This window comes from Hyaena hyaena, unplaced genomic scaffold, assembly GCF_003009895.1.
Source record: "Hyaena hyaena isolate Hyena2069 unplaced genomic scaffold, ASM300989v1 scaffold_1141, whole genome shotgun sequence".
In the NCBI taxonomy this organism is placed as follows: Eukaryota; Metazoa; Chordata; class Mammalia; order Carnivora; family Hyaenidae; genus Hyaena; species Hyaena hyaena.
Window position 1 is genome coordinate 325,809 of NW_024081774.1, and position 22,883 is coordinate 348,691.

The window sequence follows — 22,883 nt, forward strand, 5'->3', positions numbered from 1 at the left end:
TGTGCTGACTGCCAGCTCAGAGCCTGGAGCCTGTTTCAGCCTGTGGCTCCCTCTCTCTCTGACCCTCCCCTGCTCACGCTGTCTGTCTCTCTCTCTCTTCTAAAAATAAATAAAACATTAAAAAAAAAAAAAAAAGAATTTGAGATAGCGAACACTATTTAATCCAGTATAATTGTAAAACTTAACTTGCACCATAATATTGTTGAACATATATGAAAATGCTGAGCATTTTCAATATATGCTGAACTTAAAAAAATCAAAGGAGGAACAGTATTTATAGAGATACTGCCATGTTGATACCACATAAATTTGTATGCAACTCTTATGTTCCCATTTCTTCCCTCAGTCTTTCTCCCATCTTTGAGGTGAAATGGGCTGATGATCTATCTACCACAAATTGGATAATACAATATTTTTCGTATGAGCAGGAAGAAAAAACAGAACGCACAAATTATTAGGACTGAGTTCAGGTACACTAAAAATAAATCATGCCTAGTATCCTAATTGGCTTTTGTTAGTACCATTTTACTGAGGAGGGTGATTCACTGACAAAACTGATTGACAAGCCTAGCTATTAAAAACATTTCTGTTCATTCATTTTGGAATGGAGGATGCAAATAAACATACCATTAAAATTAAGGCTGTGCATTAAGTTAAATTTGATTATGTGTGGGGAAATACTAGGAAAAGCAATTCATTCAAAAGTCACTGTTTTTATTTCTGTATGAAATAGCGAAAGGACACCCTCCTCTAAAACACATAGTCAGCCTAATGGCAGTTATGCTATTATAGAGGTCAGAATTTATTCTCCTGAGGTCCGCACTGATCAGAACAAACCTGGGGTACTATGAACATTTATGGGCATGGTATTTTAAGAGGAACTTTGACAAATTGTAGTGTATACAAATTTGTACATCTAGAAGCATAGGGAGTCTGGAACACACACCTTTGGAAGGGGTTTTACCTGGAACAAAGATGAATTGTTATCTATTCAAATATATCAAGTACTGGAATAGGGAGCAGACCGATATGAGTTTGTTTCAAAGGTTGGAATTCTAAATTAGGAGACAGATTCTTTTCAGTCTGAGGGAGAGTGTTCTAAAATAGTCTCTTTACTTGGAATAAGCTGTCTCATTTCTCACTACTAAAGAGGTTACATTGTAGCTATCTTTCTTTAAAGCATGCTAGAGAAACTGTTTGTATATTACAAAGATGTTGCACCTTTTTTCCCTGCCAGTCTTGGCATTCCATAATAGCCCGTTCTATCTAATGGTAAATTTAGCCAAACAACCATTTGGGCATTTGTAATCTCTGAATTTCTGGTATTGTGACTGATTTAACTACACTGGTAGGATTTTATTATATATATATATGCATATATATATGTATATGTATATATATATATGCATATATATGTATATGTATATATATATATGCATATATATGTATATGTATATATATATGTATATGTATGCCATATAAATGAATGTTTGAGTAAGAAAGTCAGTGGATGTTCTCAAGATTGTCAGGATCTTCCAGTGAGTTACAAGGTAGGTACTCATCAAAAATAGCAAATCACGTGATACATTAAAATTTGAGATAGCGAACACTATTTAATCCAGTATAATTGTAAAACTTAACTTGCACCATAATATTGTTGAACATATATGAAAATGCTGAGCATTTTCAATATATGCTGAACTTAAAAAAATCAAAGGAGGAACAGTATTTATAGAGATACTGCCATGTTGATACCACATGGTTATATATATATAACCATGTATATATACATATACATATATATAACCAGAAAACTACGATGATCATTTTCCCCTGTGCAAAAACAGGGATAAAAACCAAAACACTAAGGAAGCTATATTTGTTTAAAAAAATAAATTTTTAGTTTGAATATTGTATTAAGACTTGGTTAAATTAAGACTTGGTGCCTGAGTGGCTCAGTTGGTAAAGCATCCAACTTTGGCTCAGGTCATGAACTCACAATTTGTGAATTAGAGCCCTGCATTGGGCTCTGTGCTAACAGCTCAGAGCCTGGAACCTGCTTCAGATTCTGCCTCTCTGTCTCTGTCTCTCTCTCTCTTCTCCCCTGCTTGCACTCTGTCTGTCTCTCTCTCTCTCTCAAAAACAAACATTTTTTTTTTCAGTTACAGACTTAAAACACACATGCAGCCACTTACAAACATTGTATTATAGGTAAAATGAAACAAAACAGTGAACCAAAATAATTCTTAATGAGATAAGTATGTATCAGATAATTAATTTTGACAATAAATATTTGAGACTCAATGGAGCAGAAAAAATATTATTAGTGACTTAAGCACAATCAGTATAGTTTCTTGAAATATTAGGGAACATGTCATAGAATTATTACAGATAATTAGTTAAATTTTCAACTAAGAATTTATATTTTTACATTCTATCTGTATATTTCTCTATGTTTATAGAATCTATCATAGAATCTATCTATCTATCACCTATCTATCTATCATGTCTATCTTCCCATCTGTTTAAAACCTTAAATTTCAAAGTAGATCTCCTTGTGTTTATTTTGAATGTATTTAAAATCTGTCATAACAAAAATGGTGCTAAAATCTAAAAATTATAGATTAGATGGCCGCCTTTTGACATAACATCACAATGACCTTTAATATTTTTAAAATGCCTGCATATAAGAGGCACTTAGTGCTCAGAAATATCATATTTAGAAAACCATATTAAACCATACTATTTTAATTATTTGTAAGACCCACATTCAGAGATACTTGTTTGTTGATAACTTAAAAAAGAAAACAATATTCTCACCTTGACTTCTCAGAAAGGGTTGTAGAATGAAGTGAGAATTCTAGTTAAAATAGATAATATATTTATTTAATCATTCAGAAAATCTCTGTGTATGACACCTGACACAATGGCTATGAATAGTGTTCTTGAATATGTACACATGTCAAAACTAATGAATAAAATAAAACCTCAATTGGGGAAACAAGAACAAAAAAAGATTCAAGCAGCTGTGACTAGAATCATAAATGAGAGATTTAAACAAAGTTTCAAAGCAAGTATTTTATATATTGTATTAAGACATTATATGTGTACACATATATATATATATTCATGATAATTTGTTGATAGGAAATTGAATAAAAAGCCTTATATACAACAAAATACTTCTATATTTAGGAGGGGAAAGTCAGCTTATTGGTTTCTCTTTTCCAGCAGATGTAGAAGACTATCCAGTAACCTGTTTCTCATTACAATAGCTATAGAACATGGAAAGAAATCCTCCTCCAAATTCTACAATAAAATGAAAATCGCTTACAAAAGCAAAATTTAGACCTTATGGACTGTGAACAATTTGCACGTTTGTTTTAAAACAAATACAATGTAACTATTCAGCAGGGAGTAATAACATTTACTAAAGCAAGGATCTTATTTTGATGGGAAGGATAATTTACCATGTAAAAATAAATGTACTTCTTGGAGAGAAATAAGTTTTAATGTACGTATTAAAAATAAAATAATATTTGTCAAATATCACTTAAAAAGCTGCAAAGAAACTTCTCTGAATTTAATAGGAAAAGTTTGGGTAGCTATATTTCTTTCTGCTAGCCATATGTTCCTATATAAAAATTAATACAAATCAGGAAAATTTGAAGTCAGTATTGATGATGAGAAAAATTAGAATGACATTGAATATATATAAATCTCACTGTCATAAATAATTGTTTTTTGGAAAATGAAAATTAGAAAATTTTAAACTTATTTTCCAATAAATGTAGTTGAATCTCTCATATTTTATCTTTGAAGGTACAAATGATTATTTTCTTTCACTCAGTTTATGAAAGTTAGACTGGTAAAATGTCCCACTGAGAGCTTTGGGTTATTTGAGAGCAAAACATGTTTTTGTTAAAATAAGGTCAATGGATTGGGGAAAATGATACTTTAAAAAATTCTTCTCTTTAAATAAACAATCTTTTAAAAACTTACTGATAACTGCTTAAGCATACTTACTTCATTTGTTTATAGAAGTGTGTATTTAGTCACTTTTACCAATTTTAAGAAATTAATTTTCCATAAATGTGGAAGCTATTTGATATAGTAGTTTTATAAGCCTGATACCAGCCATTCAAAGTGATTTTCAAAATCCCATTAAAATTAGGACACTGTTTATTTCCTTTTATAATACTCTCTGAGAAGAATTTGGAACATTCCTTTAAGATTCCTTTCTCTTATCCTAAAGTATGCCTTGAATTCAACATTGCCCTATGTCAGTCTCTGGATCTCTGATTTCTGGCCTTCATGATCTCTACTCCAGTCCTTTTCAGTGATATATTTTTGTATCCTGTCATTTTCTCAATTTCTGGTTTCAAAAAATATTTTTTTCAAAATTTGTAGTAAAATATACATGACATAAAATTTACAATTTTACCTATCTTTTTCATTAACTTATTTTTGAGAGACAGAGTGTCAGTGAGGGAGGGGCAGAAAGAGAGGGAGAGGTAAAGAGATAGTGAGAAAGAGGGACAGAGAATCCCATGCAGGCTCTATGCTGTCAGCACAGAGATGGACTGATTTGGGGCTCAGTCCCACAAACCATGAGATCATGCCAAAATCAAGAGTTGGATGCCCAACCCAGTCAGCCACCTAGGCACCCCTTCCATTTTAACCATTTTTAAGTGTACACTTAGGTGGCGTTAAGCATCTCATTTTCCTTTGCCATAGAAAAAACCAATTGTCCTAACTTCCTAAAACAGGTAGCAGGATAAGCATTCACAAAGAAAGGAGGAGTTTGATGAGGAGAGTTTGGGAAATCAAGCTGTGGCTTTTGTGTTGATTTGTTGGCTTAAAAACAAAAGGAAAAAAAACCCCTCATTTTTGCTGAGAATTAGTAGCTAAATATTGGTGTAAATTGTTAATGAAAGCACGAAGAGCTTAAAGTGATTCATTTCTTTTAAAAAAAATTTTTTTTATGTTTTATTTATTTCTAGGAGAGAGAGAGAGAGACAGCATGAACAGGGGAGGGTCAGAGAGAGAGGGAGTCACAGACTGAAACAGGCTCCAGGCTCTGAGCTGGCAGTCAGCACAGAGCCCGACGCGGGGCTCGAACCCACGAACCGCGAGATCATGACCTAAGCGAAAGTCGGACGCTTAACCGACTAAGCCACCCTGGCGCCCCATAAAGTGATTCATTTCTTATAAAAGAACTTTGTAACAGCTATTTAGTTCTCTTTAGAACACCTTCAAATGAAGATGATGTGGTGTCTCTACCAATTAATGGATTTTTTTCTGGTACTTAAAGAACTCAAGTTATATGCTGTTTAATAATATGTACATCTCTCTCTCTAATTTTTTCCCAGTAGATACAAAGCTCTGCCATCACATTTATCCTCAGATAAATGATATAGGTTATTAAATGTTTGCTTTGAATAAATTTTGGATACTAGTTACTATTGACAATTTAGGGTTTCTTTTTAACTCACTGTCCTACTCAATATTTACACATTCCTTAATTCTAAGAGTGCTAAATAGCTTTGGCAAAGGTTAATGTGATCATAATACAATAATCTGTGTAATTATAATTCTCATATGCTACCAGGAAGGAATTGAATATAGACCTGAAAGGCAGTGGCCAATCACAGTATGTCATTATTTTCAGGACTGCAAAGACATATATGGTGTGACATCAGAATTTATATGCTGGTTCGTAAATATTGCATATTGTCATCAGAGGTTCATATGGTACATGATAAAGATGCTGAAGAAAAGACTTGATGACATAAATTGATTAAATTATAGTGAGAAATTATGCTAATATTATTTTATTTCTCCAGACAACATCAGCATGCCAGGGTATCGGATCAGACCCAGTTGATCAATAGTAACTGAGCCTTATTATATGTTATAGGTAGTCTCAGCAATTCTCTGGCTTTATCCAGACAACTTCACCTTTATATTAACTAAAAATAATAACACTTACATCACTGATTTCTGTAAGGCTCTGATGAAATAACATTGTACCAATATTAGTAGCCTTCAAAGTTCTGCATAATGGTTATTAATTCTTATGATTGTCAAAGTCTTCTAAAAAGACAAGGTAATGCAGTACAAAAAGAACAAAGGAAGTTGACTGGTTTTTTGGTCCTTGCCATACTACGGCCACATGGCTTTGATGATGTCAGTTAACTTTTATAATCTTGTGAACCTCAGATGACCAAATGAAGATATTTGGGAAAATTCTTTTTTAGTTTTAATATTAATTAATATACATAATTCTTCTTACAGGTTAATCCCTGAAGACAGAAAGACTTGCCATTATCTAATATTTTTAAATTAATTAATTATTTCAGTGTATTTATTTATTTTGAGAGACATAGAGACAGTGTGAGTGAAGGAGTGTCAGAGAGAGAGGGAGACAGAGTCCCACTCAGGTTCCACACTCTCAGCACGGAGACCGATATGGGGCTTGAACTCATGAAACCATGAGATCATGACCTGAGCCCAAACCAAGAGTCAGATGCTTTACTGACAGAGCCATCCAGGGACCCCATCATTATGTATTCTTAAATGAGTTTTTTTACTTGAATCATGCTGAAAAGATATCCACTAGGAAAACAAAGACAATGATATGAAATGATTTTACTTGTTTTTCATTCTTCAGTGCAAATGCTGGCCTGGATTCCAACTGAAGGATGATGGTAAAACATGTGTAGACATTGACGAATGCTCCTTGGGATTTCCATGTAGCCAGCAATGCATCAATACATATGGGACCTACAAGTGTCTCTGTACAGAAGGGTATGAAATACAACCTGATAACCCAAATGGCTGCAAATCACTCTCAGGTATGGAATTGAACTCATCCACTGATCCAACCTCAGTTATACATATGGATTCTGAATTTTATAGCCATTCTTATTAAATTCATTTCCCTTTGCTGTTTCTGAGAAATCACAAGTCTTCCTTACTTACCTTGATATAGGAATCTGTCAGTCTAATTTTGTGTGCTGTCCACAAGGTATTCTGTTTGTAATAAAACTGCATTATGATCTTGTCAATTATCAAGTGCTTTTTTAGATTTTGAGAGTGCTCAGAGGTAAAAAAAAAAAAAAAAGATAAAAAACTATTTCTAGCCTTTTTTACTGCTGCATCACAGGTTCTTAAGAATAAGTTTGACCAAGACTATTAAAGAGCCTATTTTGACTTTATTCTAATAGTTTTCCTTCTCCCCTATACCATATATGCTCGTATATTGTGCCACGGAGGTCAATAACGATAATAGTAATGATGACATAATACCAATAAATCAGCTATGTAGGACTATTTGAATTCTTCCATTGACTTCCAAATATTATTAAATTTATATTTGTTTCTACTACTATATCTGACTTTGTAAATTAGAAAATTCAATAGAACATGGACTATAATTTTAAAAATATTATAATTCATTAGGGGAGAAAATCACACATATTAAAATAATGCAAAACAGTATATAACAAATGGCTGTCTAAATGAGCAAAAACTGGAACATAGTATTATCTCTAGTCCCTTATTTTGTTTGACTCAAACAGCATTGCGAGCTTCTTATGTATATGCATGTCACATTTACATGACAACATAGAGTATATTATGCTAAGCAGGTACATCAGTCAGAGAAAGACAAGGCTGTGCTCAAACTCATGGATGCAGAGATCATGACCTGAGCTAAAATCAGATATTTAACTGACTGAGCCACCCAAATGCCCCCCAGGCACCAGGGATTCTTAAAATTAATTTTTCAACTGGTTAACCCTTTGCACATTATGGAAAAAAATATAACCCTTTCAATTTTTTTAATTTCACTTTTACTTATTCTTGGGGTATTCCTCCCCGAATCAATTTGTATATTATTGGAATCCTGTTGTTTTATTTGCCAGCCTACTTGCTACATCATGCATTCAGCAAAATGCAATAAGAAGAGAGAAAATCACAAGACCAGTCGATGTTTTTGTTACTTTAAACTATTCACAAAGGAGAGAATGAAGAAAATGAATGCTGATGATTACAGTTTTGGTCTCATTATATTATGTGTCCATGCTGTAGTTGTTTCTCATTAGCAATGATAATTAGAAACTAGTAATGATAACAAAAAAAAAATGTTCCTGAAGCATAATTCTTTTGCTAAAGAGAAGATTGATTTTTTTCCAACTTTACTCAAGTGTAGTTGACACATAGCTGTGTAACTTTAAAGAGTATAATGTGCCGGGGCACCTGGGTGGCTTAGTTGGTTAGGCATCCGACTTTGGCTCAGGTTATCATCTCACGGAATCGTGGGCTTGAACCCTGCGTCAAGGCTCTGTGCTGACAGCTAGCTCAGAGCCTGGAGCCTGCTTCGGATTCTGTGTCTCCCTCTCTCTCTGACCTTCCCCTGCTCACTCTGTCGCTCTCACTCTCTCTCAGAAATAAATTGATAAAAACTTTAAATAAAAAAAGTATAATCTGTTTATATGACACACTTAGATATTGCAACACGAGTGCCACCATAGTGTTAGGAATTTCTACATCACTCTAATTACCATTTTTTTCTTGTGGTGATAACATTTAAGCTCTACTGTCTTAGCAGCTTTCATGTATGTAGTATTGTTACCTATAATCACCATGCTGTGCCTTAGATCCTCAGAACTTATTTATCTTCTAATTGGAAGCTTGTATTATTTAACCAACATCTCCCCATTTCTCTCACCCCTGGCAACCACCATTCTCCTGTCTATTTCTATGAATTTGACTTTTTTGAGCTTCTGTATATGTGGTAATCACATAGTATTCATCCTTCTCTGATTTATTTCACTTAGCATAATGTTTTCAAGGACCATCCAGATGTAAATGGCAGGATTTCATTATTTCTCATGGCAGAAAAATATTCCATTGTGTGTGTATGTATGTGTATAATGTAGTATTATATATGTATATAATATAGAAAATATATAACATGTGTATATTATATAGTATATAATATACACATGTGTAAACACATAAATTAATACATGTATGTGAACATAGATATATATACATATACTTATATATATGTGTATGTATGTCACATCTTTTTTATTCATCCATTGATGGACATTTAGGTTGTTTCCATATCTTGGCTGTTGTTAATAATGCTGCCATAAACATGGGAGTGCAGATATATATCTTTCTCATCCTGTTTTTATTTCCTTTGGATAAATACCCAGAGGCGAGATTGCTGGTTTATATGTTGGTTCTTTTTTTAACCTTTTTAGGAACCTCCATACAGTTTTCCATAGTGGATTTACATTCCCACCAACAATGAACAAATCCCTTTTCTCACATCCTTGCCAACACTTGTTATCTCTGGTGTTTCTGAAGATAGCTATTCTAACAGTTGTAAGAGGATATCTCACTGTGATTTTAATTTGTGTCTCCCTGATGATTACTGATGTTGAACATTTTTTGATGTACTTCTTGGCCATTTGTATGTCTTCTTTGGAAGACTGTCTATTCAGTTCCTATGCCCATTATTAAATCAATTTATTTTTGGTTTTTGTTATTGGTTTGTATATGAGCTCTTTATATATTTTCAGTTTAACCCGTTATCAGATATATATATTATAAATATTTTCTCCCATTCCATAGGTTGCCTTTTAATTCTGTTGATTGTTTCTTTGGCTGCATAGAACCTTTTTAGTTTGATATAGCTCTGCTTATTTTTGCCTTTATGGCTTGTGTTTTTTGTGTAATATCTAAAAAACAATCATTATCATGACCTTAAAGGAGCATTTTCTTGATGTTTTCTTCTAGAATTTTTATAATTTTAGGTATTACATTTAAGTAGTAGGAACAGAACTACCTAAGTATTAAGGTAGACCATGACTGGGGTACCTGAGTGGCTAGGTTGGTTAAGCGTTAGACTCTTGATCTCAGCTCAGGTCATGGTCTCACAGTTTATGAGAACTAAGATTATGAACTGAGATCACAGTTCATGCTGACAGCACAGAGCCTGCTTGGGATTCTCTCTTCCCTTTCGCTTTTCTATCCCTCCCCTGCATGCACTCTTTCTCAAAATTAATAAATAAACATTAAAACAAAAGGTAGACCATGACTGACTAATTTTATATTTATGCATATAGTTGACAAGAGATGGCATTTGACTGCTGCATCTTAGAAACAAAGCTGTCTGTAAAGAGTTTGAACAAAACTTTAATTGAATTGATCTAGGAATATAACAGTCAATAATGTGGTCAATTTGAAGTTAAATCAGAGACGTATTCAAATAAATGTGTTGTATATAAAACTTTCTGAATATTTTTTATTTAAAAATCTATTTTGTTTCCAAAAAGATTCTAAAAGAAAACCACTCTAAAGGTTCAGAGGATCTTCATATATTTGGAGCATAGTCAGATTCCTCTTATTACCTTTCCTAGATTCTAGAACGAATGAGATACACAATATATTGGACCAACTAAAATAATGAAATAAAGATCAAAAGGAATTAAAAAGCAGGATTATGGGGAAAGGTGAAATTAATTAACAAAAATTAAAGAACCTGGAATTGAGAAATTATTTGAGAGAAGTCTCCAGGCTGATTAAAGAAATCTATGTAGGCAATGATATTCTTGATTTTCACCCAAGTCATTCTGACAGCATAAGCTGGTTATTAGATTATCAAGAAATAATTTCCTGATCATATGAATATTTAGCTGTACTGTAGAAATCTAAATAGGAGTAGCTTATTCTCTCCTGAATGTTATTTAAAAATCAGATTATGATAGCAGATATTTTTCACCAATTCCAAATAAACTAGATAATCTGCTGTTCACAAAAACTGAGGGAAAGAGAGGGATGCATTTACCCATACTGCCTGGGTATCTGCTGTCTTTTCATTTTACTATGAATTGAGATATTCAGTGTGAATTTTTTAACCATTAATCTACTGGAGGACACTGCTTTTAAATTTATAGAAATTTAAAGTTGGAACTAAGTGAAACTGAAATACATACATATAAAATTATAATTATGTTTTTTGTCTCGGTGTTTAGATGAAGAACCTTTTCTAATTCTTGCTGATCATCATGAAATAAGGAAAATTAGCACTGATGGCTCCAACTACACACTTTTAAAACAGGTATGACATTCTCATGATGATTTCTTATTTAATATGTATACTCCAGATATGCATTAGCACTGTAAAAATATCTGACAATTGGAATTTATGAAGCACTTACTCATGGACACATGTATGTTTGTATATGATATTACCCTAAATTTTATTTTGTTTGATTATCAAGGGGATGTTCTGAACATATTACATCATACCATATCTAGGAATGTAAAAAATATAAGGTATAATTAATAGAAGGGGAAAACTGTCTCAAGAATAGCTAGATTAAAGAAAGCATAAAATTATCTTTTAATGTATTTTGTGTGTTCCTTAAATTGATTTTTTCACCTTGGAAATTAAAAAATTAATACCTTTTCCAGAATTTTAAGTTTTGGTTTATAGAACTAGAAAATAAAACAGGACTGGTGACCTCTAGCCTTTAAAATTTAGAATTAGTAAGGGGGCGAAAGTATAATTGTAATTGAGTCACGATTCAAAGGTTGTAAGGCATATATTTTTAGTTCTACCCTCTTTATCCGTCAGCCTGTCCACTTCAAGAGAATCTGGTTGGTCTCTTTTGATGTTGAGTCCTATTGTCAGAGTTTATTTATATATGTTATTTGAGATGATACATATGGTTTCCATTTTATGATAGGATGGAAAACTGTGAGTTGCTCACCTCAACTTTTTATTTCCCCCAGTCTGCAAGAGAAATAGCATAAATCAAATCATTAAAACTACAGTGATTACTACATGGAGTAGAGAAATCACATGCAGTTAGTTAATAGCATATATTTGGTTTTCAGGAGAAATAGCTTCTTTGGGAAGATTCAGTTTGTATCTGTTTGGCTGCAAATGCCTTTTTTCCCCAGACTGTACAGTAGTGACATAAATATGCGAAAGCACTGTCTACAACAAGCCAAAAATAAGGATATTTCTTGTTCTTGTAGTATGTTTATGCCAGTATTAGGCATAGACAAAGAAGGCCATTCATGTGGCAATTTTTCAGCAGCACAAAGAGTACCTAAACTATTTTTGCCACCTCTTGATGGATTTCTCCATTGCTATTGTCAGTTTCAGTCATTTTTCTTATGAATTTAGTCTCATTTTAAGTGTAAATATTCATTAGCAACTGTGATATCAACTCGCCCTGACAGATTTTCCAGTTTTCTTCTAACTCACAGATTGAAAACGAAAATTTCACATGAAAATCCAGATTTCTGGTTACTCATGAAAATAAATAGGAAAGCATAGCAATGCTGATCTCACATCCTTGGATATCCACAATCCAAATTGTACGGCAGTTAACACTTTGACATAGAGGCCATGCTCTCCATTTCACTGGAGTCCTCAGACGTCCCATAGACTTACAACATGTCGACATGTTCATGAACGTCTGTGAGGTTTAGACTCTTGCTCTTGAGATTGGAGTGTGCCACCAACATTCACTGTATCATACTGCCTCTCTCTAATTGTGAACCCCACAGAGATTGGGAAATATATAAAATATTTCCATGTTGTTTATAGAGACTAAACAGAAATCTACTTAAAATATAAGAATTAGCTCTCTCTTTAAGAGATGAATAATGTGAAAGTAAATAACTCCAGGGAAAACAGTTTTAGTGTGTATAACTTGCTAAAATGGAAAAGTGTTTGCTGCCCAAATGTTTTTCTACATTATTTAATTTAATTCTTTTTTCCGTGCAATCTAATTTTAAGCTTATAATGAAATTAGAAAATGCTGAAAATTATCTTTATCTTTTGGAGTAGGTCTCCATACCTCCTCTAAGCCTGTCTATACCTTCCAGGTTAGATATACCCATCCTTGTATGGTCTCTGGAAAAGGCACATGCTTATTTTCTTTTACTAGATTGCTTTTGTTTGTTTTTTTATTTGTTTTTTTTTAAAGTTTGTTTGATTTTGAGAGAGAGAGAGAGAGAGAGCTTGAGCAGGGGAGGGGCAGAGAGAGAGGGAGACACAGAATCTGAAGCAGGCTCTAGGCTCTGTGCTGAAACCCTGATTTGGGGCTTGAACTTACAGACTGAGACCATGACCTGAGCTGAAGTCAGTCACTTAACCGGCTGAGCCACCCAGGCACCCCTGTTTTTGTTTATTTGTTTACCTTCCTTTTAGACTACGCTATCATAAAGAGAGAAAGTTTTCTCTTTAGGACAGTCTGTTTTCAGGCTCAGCTGAACTAATAGCTAAAATAACAACAATATTTATTGACTTCACAGAAGACTGTAACAGAGCTTCAGTGACAACCCTTTGCTTTATTTTCCAACCCTGTGACTCAGGACATTTCTGCTGGTATCCCTTTTGTTGTTTTCATGGCTAATATGTTATCAGAGATTGTTTTTAATGGAGCGAAATGAGTTTTTCCTGTATGCATCATTTAAGTATTTCATATACCCAAACCACTTTAATGCACACTTTCAGATAACACTTTTTTCCCTCATGGTATCATTTTTGACTATTGCCAATCACTAGTACCTAAGTGGGGATGACTATCAGATAGTTTTCTCAGTGTGGTATTTATGAAAATGAACAGGGAGGGAGGAAGATGAGGATGCTCGTAAGGACTCTGAACATCTGTCTTTTGAAAGCATTTATTAATGTGACCACTGACTAAGGAAATAGACACTCAAAAAACTAGAGACAAGCCTTACATCCAGTTTTGCCTGCAGTCTGTTTGGAATATATCATTTCTGTCAGGGAAGATATTTTTAACTACATTTCATTATAGCATTATAGAAATTTTCAAGGAGTTCTAGGCAGTAGAAACATTTTTTTTTTCCTCAGAGATTTCTGTCTACATGTGCAGAATGAAGTAGAAAACGGAAGTAATTATGTCTCCCTATTTTCTCTCAGTCAAAATAAGTGAAAAGACATCCTTGTCTTAAATTTGGGAGGATTTTTAGGTGTGTAAGTGATTAGGAAGAATGATTTACCCTAATATCTTGAATTTTATTCTCTTTGTTGTAGTCCGTATAATCTCGTGAAGGTTTACAGTGAAGAATTTTAATAACTGGTAGATTCTCTTTTTTTTACCCTGTGTATTCTAAAATGCAGTTGTAGGTAGGCTGGCTATAACTTAAATCATATACTGCATACATAAAGAAAATGCACTTATACTTTAACAGCGTGGATTTTGGAAATGAAATGCATTAATCAAATATTTTATTAATTTACGTGCATTTATCAAATAGCTTTCCTATATGTTATCCACTTCAATCCCTGCAGTGCCTTTTATTCCAGTAAAATTGTAAAGAGAAACAAAACACAATTTCCGAAATTAATCATGTTGAACCAAAGGGTTCAAATCTTCAGCTATAGAAATGAAAGAAGCAAATAGGATTTTGATGAAACCAATTTTCAGCTCTGAAACCACTGGAATGACTCTAGTGTTTAGACATTATTTTGACCATGCCCTTGGCTTTTTTAATGGTCCTTGCATATGATTCTGAGAAGAGAGAATTGCAAAGTTTTCTGTGGGGATTAAAGGGTAAAGCTGTAGAAAAATGACCAGCTTTGATAGATGTGTCAGAATTCAGGGCTTTAATTGCTCTGCATTTATAGCTTTCATTTTTTATAGCCAAACTGCTAAATTTGGTATTGAATTTTCATTATCTAAATTGATTATTGTAAAAAAAAAAAAAAAAAAAAAAAAGAATAGGATAATTCTGCCTTGATTGGGTAAATCTTCCCTGAAGTTAGTTACAGGATTCTTTCTACCTTTTCTCTATAAAGCTCTAATTCATCCATGTGAATTGCAGGTCATCACAGAACCCTGACCTATTTACCATATTCCTCTGGTGTTAAAAGCATTTGAATCGAAAGGATACTACAAACTACTCTTGAAGTGCATTTATTAAACTCTATAGAACTTGGACTGTACTCAATTTACATTTTAAAACTTTGATTGATTTTACATGGACAACTTCCTAGATCTGCATGCTGAAGTGCATTTAGTTAAGGAGTCCTCCAGGATTTAGCTTGTGAATTAGTACTTAACAAATCTTTAGAATCTGTGACTGAATTTTTTAAACATTTAGAGTTGTTATTTTTGATTAGTAATGTGGGAAAGAAGTACACTTGTTTTTATTCATCTGGGTGTAGTGAGGAATTTACAGGGTCGTGTTTACCTGTGTCTCTTATTTACGACCAAAAGCATGCAGTTTCCAAGGGGTTAGGCTATTTCAGCTAACTTTATAATTTGGAGCTAAGGAAAGAGAGTGCTCATGTTAAGCCAAATAAAAGTATAAGATGTGAACCTGTGATTTTAATGCCATTACCACTAGAATTTGTCCCTGCTGTGAGAATGAAAAAAAAAAATAGTATTTGCCAGAACCTTCTCATAATTGCTCCTATAACTAGGCCATCCTTAGTCTTGTAGATCATTGGAAAGAAAGAATATTATGAACAGTAATAATGTAGCCTGGGCCTGAGTCTTATGAAGGATTATACAAATCTAATGCAGGGTCATTTCTAATTCTCAACTGGGGGAGTAGATCTGGAAACTGAATTCATATGTGGTAATTATCATCCTTCCTTCCCTCCTCCCCAAAACAAATAGTGCCAAACCACTGAAGGTGCTGAAGATGCTATTCCTTAACCTATAGGACTACAACTATTTATAAATGACCCCCAAAACAATTTTCGACTTAATTACAATTTTAGGATGAATATAGATAAGTAAGTTTACAACAGATATAAAGATATGGTGATGATATCTTATAGGGCTTTGCCAAGTGTTGATAGTGTCATTTATTTTTAATTTGTCTTTCATTTTTTACTAAATTCTAGTTAATATATAGTATAATTTTAATTTCAGGGATAGAATTTAGTGACTTATCACTTAGATATAACATGCAGTGCTCAACATTAAGATGCCCTCCTGAATACCCATCACTCACTTAGCCCATCACCCTCCCACCTTCCCTCCATCATCATTTTTTAATCTATAATATTTATGTATTAATAGGCTATCTAAGCCTTAAAATGAGTTAACACAATTGAAATCCTGATCCAAGTTTTGTTAGTCCATTGTGGTAGTAAATCTATGAGCCTTAACAAAAGGTCAGCATTAAACTAACTCCTCAGCAATCGTTTGAATTATTCAACACCTAAGAAGATTCCCCGATCCTGACGTACAGTTGTTAAATCAAATCAGTCAAAAGGCACAACTATCAAACCAAAAAACTAGGCATCCAGAAATTCATCAGTTGAATTCGTGTTGTTTTGCTACCTATTAAAAAAGTGCATAACCATGAGTCTGAAGGCAGGTATATCATTATATATACACGTAGGATAAAAACATGTTGGCCACTCAGTTCCTCTTTGGTCAAATACTCACCTAAGGTTATAACTTTTAAAATCTAATAAGGCCCTATATTGGCTATAGAGTCTCTGGAAGCAAGAAGAAAAAAACCCAACAACAATAAAAGGCAGCTAGTTTATGTTGTTGAGACAAAAGATTTTGGACAAATTAGTTTCTAAACCTTTTCTGACTTTGATCAGATGACTATCCAAGGCTGATCTTAAATCTTCTGTGATCATCTACTGTTCCAAATTTAGGTCTATGCTCTTTTCCAGTTACTTTACAGAACAGATAATAATGGCATTAAATTCATATTTATTTAACATTTACCTAAAGTGAGGACCACTTTATCTCCTTAAAAGCAGTTTGTTTCCCCACCCACAATACTGACTAATCTATATAAGCATTCCAAAATTTTTGAGACCTACTTGGAAAATATTTTCAAATAAATTTTGCAACATCTTAAGTGTCTGGTATAGAGAAATGCAAAGATAAAATGCTTCTAAAAAGTATTGGTCACAAATGCTATTTATTGTAATAACAATAACTATTTAGGTTCAAAGTGAAATAGTGATTCTTACAAATTCCCGAAACATTTAAAAAGTAATGTCTAGGGGCGCCTGGGTGGCTTAGTCGGTTGGGCGTCCGACTTTCGCTTAGGTCATGATCTCGTGGTTCGTGGGTTCGAGCCCCACTTCGGGCTCTGTGCTGACTGCCAGCTCAGAGCCTGGAGCCTGTTTCAGAGTCTGTCACTCCCTCTCTCTCTGACCCTCCCTTACGCTGTCTCTCTCTCTCTCTCTCTCTCTCCTAGAAATAAATAAAACATAAAAAAATTTTTTTAAGTAATTTCTATTAACTATTGTTCAACATTATCCTTTTTTTATTTTTAGGGATTAAACAATGTTATTGCTATAGACTTTGATTACAGAGAAGAATTCATCTATTGGATTGATTCTAGCAGACCCAATGGCAGCCGCATAAATAGAATGTGTTTAAATGGAAGTGATATTAAGGTAACTAGATGTTACAATGATGGGATTATTGAGTATTTTATTGGCATAGCTGACTTGAATAGAAAATATTATTTGATGGTAATGATACAACTTATAAAATGTATTAGGTGGGTTTGTATTTCACGTTTGTACAGTGCAAGTTAATACATTAAATATGAAATATGAGGTTTTTTTAATCCAATTGTTTCATTATGACACTATTACTTGCAATAAAATAAAAATAAAATTGAGTAAATAAAATTCGGAACCTTATTCACAGCCTTAGAAAATATGAGGGATTCTTTCAGCTTGAATGATAAGTGCTTGAGTTTCAATTGTGTTGACTTATAAAAAGAGAAAGTTGAGTCTGAGAATTTATAATTGAAAAAATTAATTACCAGACTGTAGATAGAAATTATAGCACTATTAAAATTAACCTCTGATAGATGGAAACAATTGAATGCATTTGTGTAAAATCATGAAAGTTTTGATTAGACAGTATCATAATTAAATACATGTCACATTGTAGATATGAGCTACTTAGCTACTTTTCTGTGTTATCTTGAATTTTAAAATAAAATTACTTGCATTGCATATATGCAATAAAATATATTATAAAGACACTTAAATTCAAGTACTATAGAACCCATCAATTACTTTAACATTTTGTAACCATCTATAATATTATAGAGAAAGTTTTAGTGGGAGCAGTCAATTTCAAAAATATTAATAAAATCTTGAACGGTGTATATTCAGGGTGATAGCAACCATTAGGTTGGGCTCAGATAAATGGAATGACTGTATTTATGTATAAACTTTCTGTATTTATGTATAAATTGATAGTTAATAAATAAAATATCAGTATATGAAATAGAAAAAAGAAGCATTTTTTTCTTTTTAATTCTTTGAAAATTTATATAAAAACTATAAAACTAACATTACCCAAACTTGACTATATTTTATACATTTAAAATTTTAGTTACCTTTATGTTTTTAGAGTATATTTTAATATTTTTAAAGGATTAACTATCTAATGTCTTTCCACTACTAACCTATTACTACAGTGTCGTAACACATAGTCACAAACAAATCTTTTTTCCTATTGGGATTACTAATTCACTGATTTTATGATTAGTGAGTTTCTAATTCACTAGTTCACTGATGATGGTATAAATTGTCAGCCATGCCAGTTTTTAAAATTGGAATTGGGGTTAAAGAAGAAAATATATCCTGCAACTGAATACAGTAGATTGATATCATCAGTTGCTGAAAATGCTCATATTGTCATATGTATATATGTCTTCAGTACTGATAACATTAGTGAAAGGATAAACATAAAGTTTCATTATTGTTTTATTTTCTCCAATTATATATCTGTTGACTTCTGTACAGCTCCAAGTTTCAGTTTCTCATTTAACAGAATCCTAAAAGCAATGAGGACTCAGAAATAGCAATCATAGGGGCACCTGGGTGGCTCAGTCGGTTAAGCGTCCAACTTTGGCTCAGGTCATGATATCACGGTTTGTGGGTTTGAGCCCCGAGTTGGGCTCTGTGCTGACAGCTAGTTCAGAGCCTGAAGTCTTTTTCAGATTCTCTATCTCCCTCTCTCTGATCATCCCCTTTTCATGCTGTCTCTCTCTCAGAAATAAATTTTAAAAAAACATTAAAAAATTAAAAAAGGAAATAGCAATCGTATAGACTGAGAATCTTTGTTTAATTATACGCATCAGTATATTTTTACATGCAAAGCTTATATTTTTATCATAATTGATATTTATATGGGTTAGAATCAAGCATAGCATTTGTATGAATTTTACTTCCTTTGGTTAGGTTACAATAGATTATGTTCTCATGTGTACTTTTGTCTTCTCTTGTTGTAAATAATTTAATTAAAGCAAGAGCAGGTGGGAGAGTGAAGAATGCCGTTGGTATCTTCCCAAAACCTGTTAAAGATAAATAATATCAATAATTCTGTGTGTATGTGTCTGTATGTGATAGAAATTTTGCCCCCAGTTTTTAGAAGACAAGTATAACAAAAATGTGATCAACAACTCTGCAGCTGTCCAACATGTTTTCATTTGGATGAAATCTTAAATCTATATGTAATTTTCAGGGGCTTGATTACATATTAGGTAATCTCTCACATCACAAAAATGTAATTTTATTAGGGTAAATCTGTTCTATGTTTTATGCTTATCTAAATTGCATTTTTAGTGTTTAAATGGCATTCTTTAATCTCTGTAAAAATCAAGAAGCAATTACTCAGTTCTTACTCTTGGCATGTATTTACATTGTTAACTTTTTAAATTCTTATTTTGTTAGGTAGTACATAACACAGCTGTCCCCAACGCACTTGCTGTTGATTGGATTGGAAAAAACCTCTATTGGTCTGACACAGAAAAAAGGATCATTGAAGTATCCAAGCTCAATGGCTTATACCCTACTATACTTGTTAGCAAAAGGCTGAAGTTCCCCAGGGACCTGTCTTTAGATCCTCGAGCTGGGTTTGTAACATTGAGAATCTTAAAGATTGAAACTGTGGGTTACATTCAATGTGGTAAATCTCATTCTGTAGATTTTAACATGAAAACCGATATAAAGTATAATGCGTAGAAAATCTTATTGAAAAGTCAAAAATAGAAATATGATTCTCACAATGAAAGAAAAATATTTGAAATGATGAGATCTCACAGCAAGTATTTTCGAAAGTTTTAAAAAACCATTTTTCTGACTAATCTACAAATATATCAGAATTATTAAAACATACAGATTTCTTGAATTTATTGCCTTTAAATCTTGGAGGAAAGGCAACAATCGTGGTAGTCACAAATATGGATGAGGTAATTCCTGTACCACTTTTGGACAAGAGACATAAGTAAATAGTAAGTGGGGATAATAAATTACTAGGTGCATTATCTATGCACTCAAAAAGGATAGCACAGTAGAAATACTGAGAAAGAGTCATGTTGGAGCTGTGTGTCATTTGCATTTCATTGTGAGAAAGGAGAACAAGTCTTTGTAAGGATTTAAGATAGCAGGCTAGGGATGGATGAACACACAGTAAGGTGTCAGAGTTTAGGTGTCAAAGTTAGGTGTATGGATGCCACAGTTCTATGGATTATGACCATTATCATCCACTTTTAATAATATTATTTTGGTAGTAGAGAAGGCATGCCTTTCCTTCTTTTTTTCTTTTTCTGCACTTATAATTTAGAGTGATTATATACTCCAAAATGATCTCTGTAGAAGTTCAACCTATTCAATATGCTTGTTGAAATAACAAATTTTGAGAAAATTTGGTTTTTGAAAATAGGACACATTCACAGTAACAAGTATTACAACTGTAGTGCTCTAAATTTTCTGCTTTACAAATTAATTTTATTCAATATTTTCATGAAATCACTGCTCTTATACCATATTCAACAGTTAGACTTTGCTTCTTGCTAATAGGTTATATCTCTGTTTTTTGGTCCCTTATGTTTATAATTGTCAATGTGATCATATCAGTGTATGTTTTATAGCTTAATTTTAAACACTTTGGGTAGCACCAGTACCTAATAGGAGAAGCCTTGTACTGTAAATACTTTTCTATTTCCAAGGTAATGTGCAACTTTTAACTTTTTGCTGTATAATTATCCAAGCATTTTATTACCTTTTAAAGTATTTTCTTTACTGTAGCAACAGGAAATTCAGGAGTTTCAATTCCATTTTAATTGAAACAGAGTCACAAGAGAGTCTATTTTTAATAATGTTTCAGGAAATAATGACCAGATGTACTAAGTTTGACTATTATCATCATTCATTCATAAGAATGTGAATATTTTAATTCCTTCAGTATTTTATCAGGAGATAATTATTTTTGCATGTTCAAACCATTGTCCTTGTCTTCAAAATCAATATGGCTGACTTGGCTTCTCACTTCATACTCTTCAGGATGCTTCATATTAAACAAACATACATTACCTGGAGGTCATAATAGTCTTATGGAATTTGCTAGTTATAAAACAAAATTTGTCCTAGTCTAGTGAACACAGCCAAGTCTAGCTTTAGGTTTTCTTTCTCCCGGTTACAGGTATTATTACCCTGTAAACTAAAAGCAGCCTTAAGTTGTCATTAACATAAACCCATCCATCAAAAGTGTCAGTTAAAGCGGTGAATTACTAAATTATTGTAAATGTTATGAAAGACTCCATTGATTTCAATTTGGATATTTTATTATGATATGGATATGCCATATTATAACAAAAAGTAACGGATAAAACCTATTTTTACATAAAATTTAATGACACCCTTTTGTTCATGCTGTTTTTCTTATTCTCTAAAGTGAGACAATAGGACCACTTGGATTTTGGTTTTTATGAAATTAGCTCTGGGGTGAAAATTAGTTCTAGGGTCTAAAATATTGTATAATTCTGCTTAAAAACATATGAGCTTAAATTGTAAGATTATGTAATAAAAATGCCCTTGAATCTTTTCACATCAGAATAACATTGCAATTTATAATATAATGTTTATATATAATGTTTTGAATTTGCCAATGCTACTGGCCCCTGTTTCTTGGAGAAGTGTGATTTCTGTCCTGATATTTATTGAGGGGTAAGGACAGGGTTTGTTTAAAGGAGGGTAAAGATCCCTGACTAATGTAGCGAAGCAACTCATGATCCTGCTGTCTGTGAGTTTGAGCCCCATGATGGCCTCTGTGCTGGCAGCTCAGAGCCTGGAGCCTGCTTTGGATTCTGTGTCTTCTTCTCTTTCTGCTCCTCCCCCATTCGTCCCTCTTTCTCTCTCTCAAAAATAAATAAACATTAGTTTTTTAAAAAAATAATAGTATCACAGTTGTCACAATATCAATTTGGGTATGGTAGTTACTAAGTATGTATGGTAAAGAAGATACAAATAGACCAATCATCTTCCTGGTTGTTATATTTAAATTCAGCTGAGATCCAATGATCCTAATCATTCCGTTGTCTTGTTTCGTTTGAGATTTACTGTTCTAATTTATCATAAGTTTGGGGCAATTACTATTATTTACAACTATATTAAGAGTTGTAATTTATGTAGAATATATATATATATATATATACATTCATATGCATATATATATTTTAAAGTTGGATAGAAAATATAATGTTAAAGCCATACTGAGGATTATTTTACCTTTTTTGGATTAACATATTATTTCATTAATTACATAGCAAAAGACCATTATGATCACAATAAAGTAAATGTGTGATATGACTAGTTAACAGAAAATTAATGTACCCATTCATTTATTCAACTCATAATTCTTTAGCATTTAGTGTACATCTGGCCCTGCTCAAGGTAGGAGTATAAAAATAAAAGGCACAATCCTGTATCCAAGCATTTCATGGTTTAGTGGGTAGGTAGATGAGTAAATGATTACAATACAATGCAGTCTTTTAAGTTTATAAAAATAGAGAGAAAAAAAGAAAAT

The 22,883-nt window shown here is 32.8% G+C and overlaps 1 protein-coding gene across 1 annotated transcript in view; it reads left to right on the forward strand.

Moving 5' to 3' along the window:
- The window catches only part of LRP1B (LDL receptor related protein 1B), a gene marked incomplete at its 5' end in the record, with an annotated part of 553,279 nt that overhangs the window by 322,665 nt on the left and 207,731 nt on the right, over positions 1 to 22,883 (forward strand). The window contains 4 exons of the mRNA XM_039222492.1: positions 6,674 to 6,857; positions 11,055 to 11,140; positions 17,327 to 17,449; positions 19,751 to 19,932. Of these exons, the coding sequence (XP_039078423.1) occupies positions 6,674 to 6,857; positions 11,055 to 11,140; positions 17,327 to 17,449; positions 19,751 to 19,932 (575 nt within the window). The remainder of the gene's footprint in view (positions 1 to 6,673; positions 6,858 to 11,054; positions 11,141 to 17,326; positions 17,450 to 19,750; positions 19,933 to 22,883) is intronic.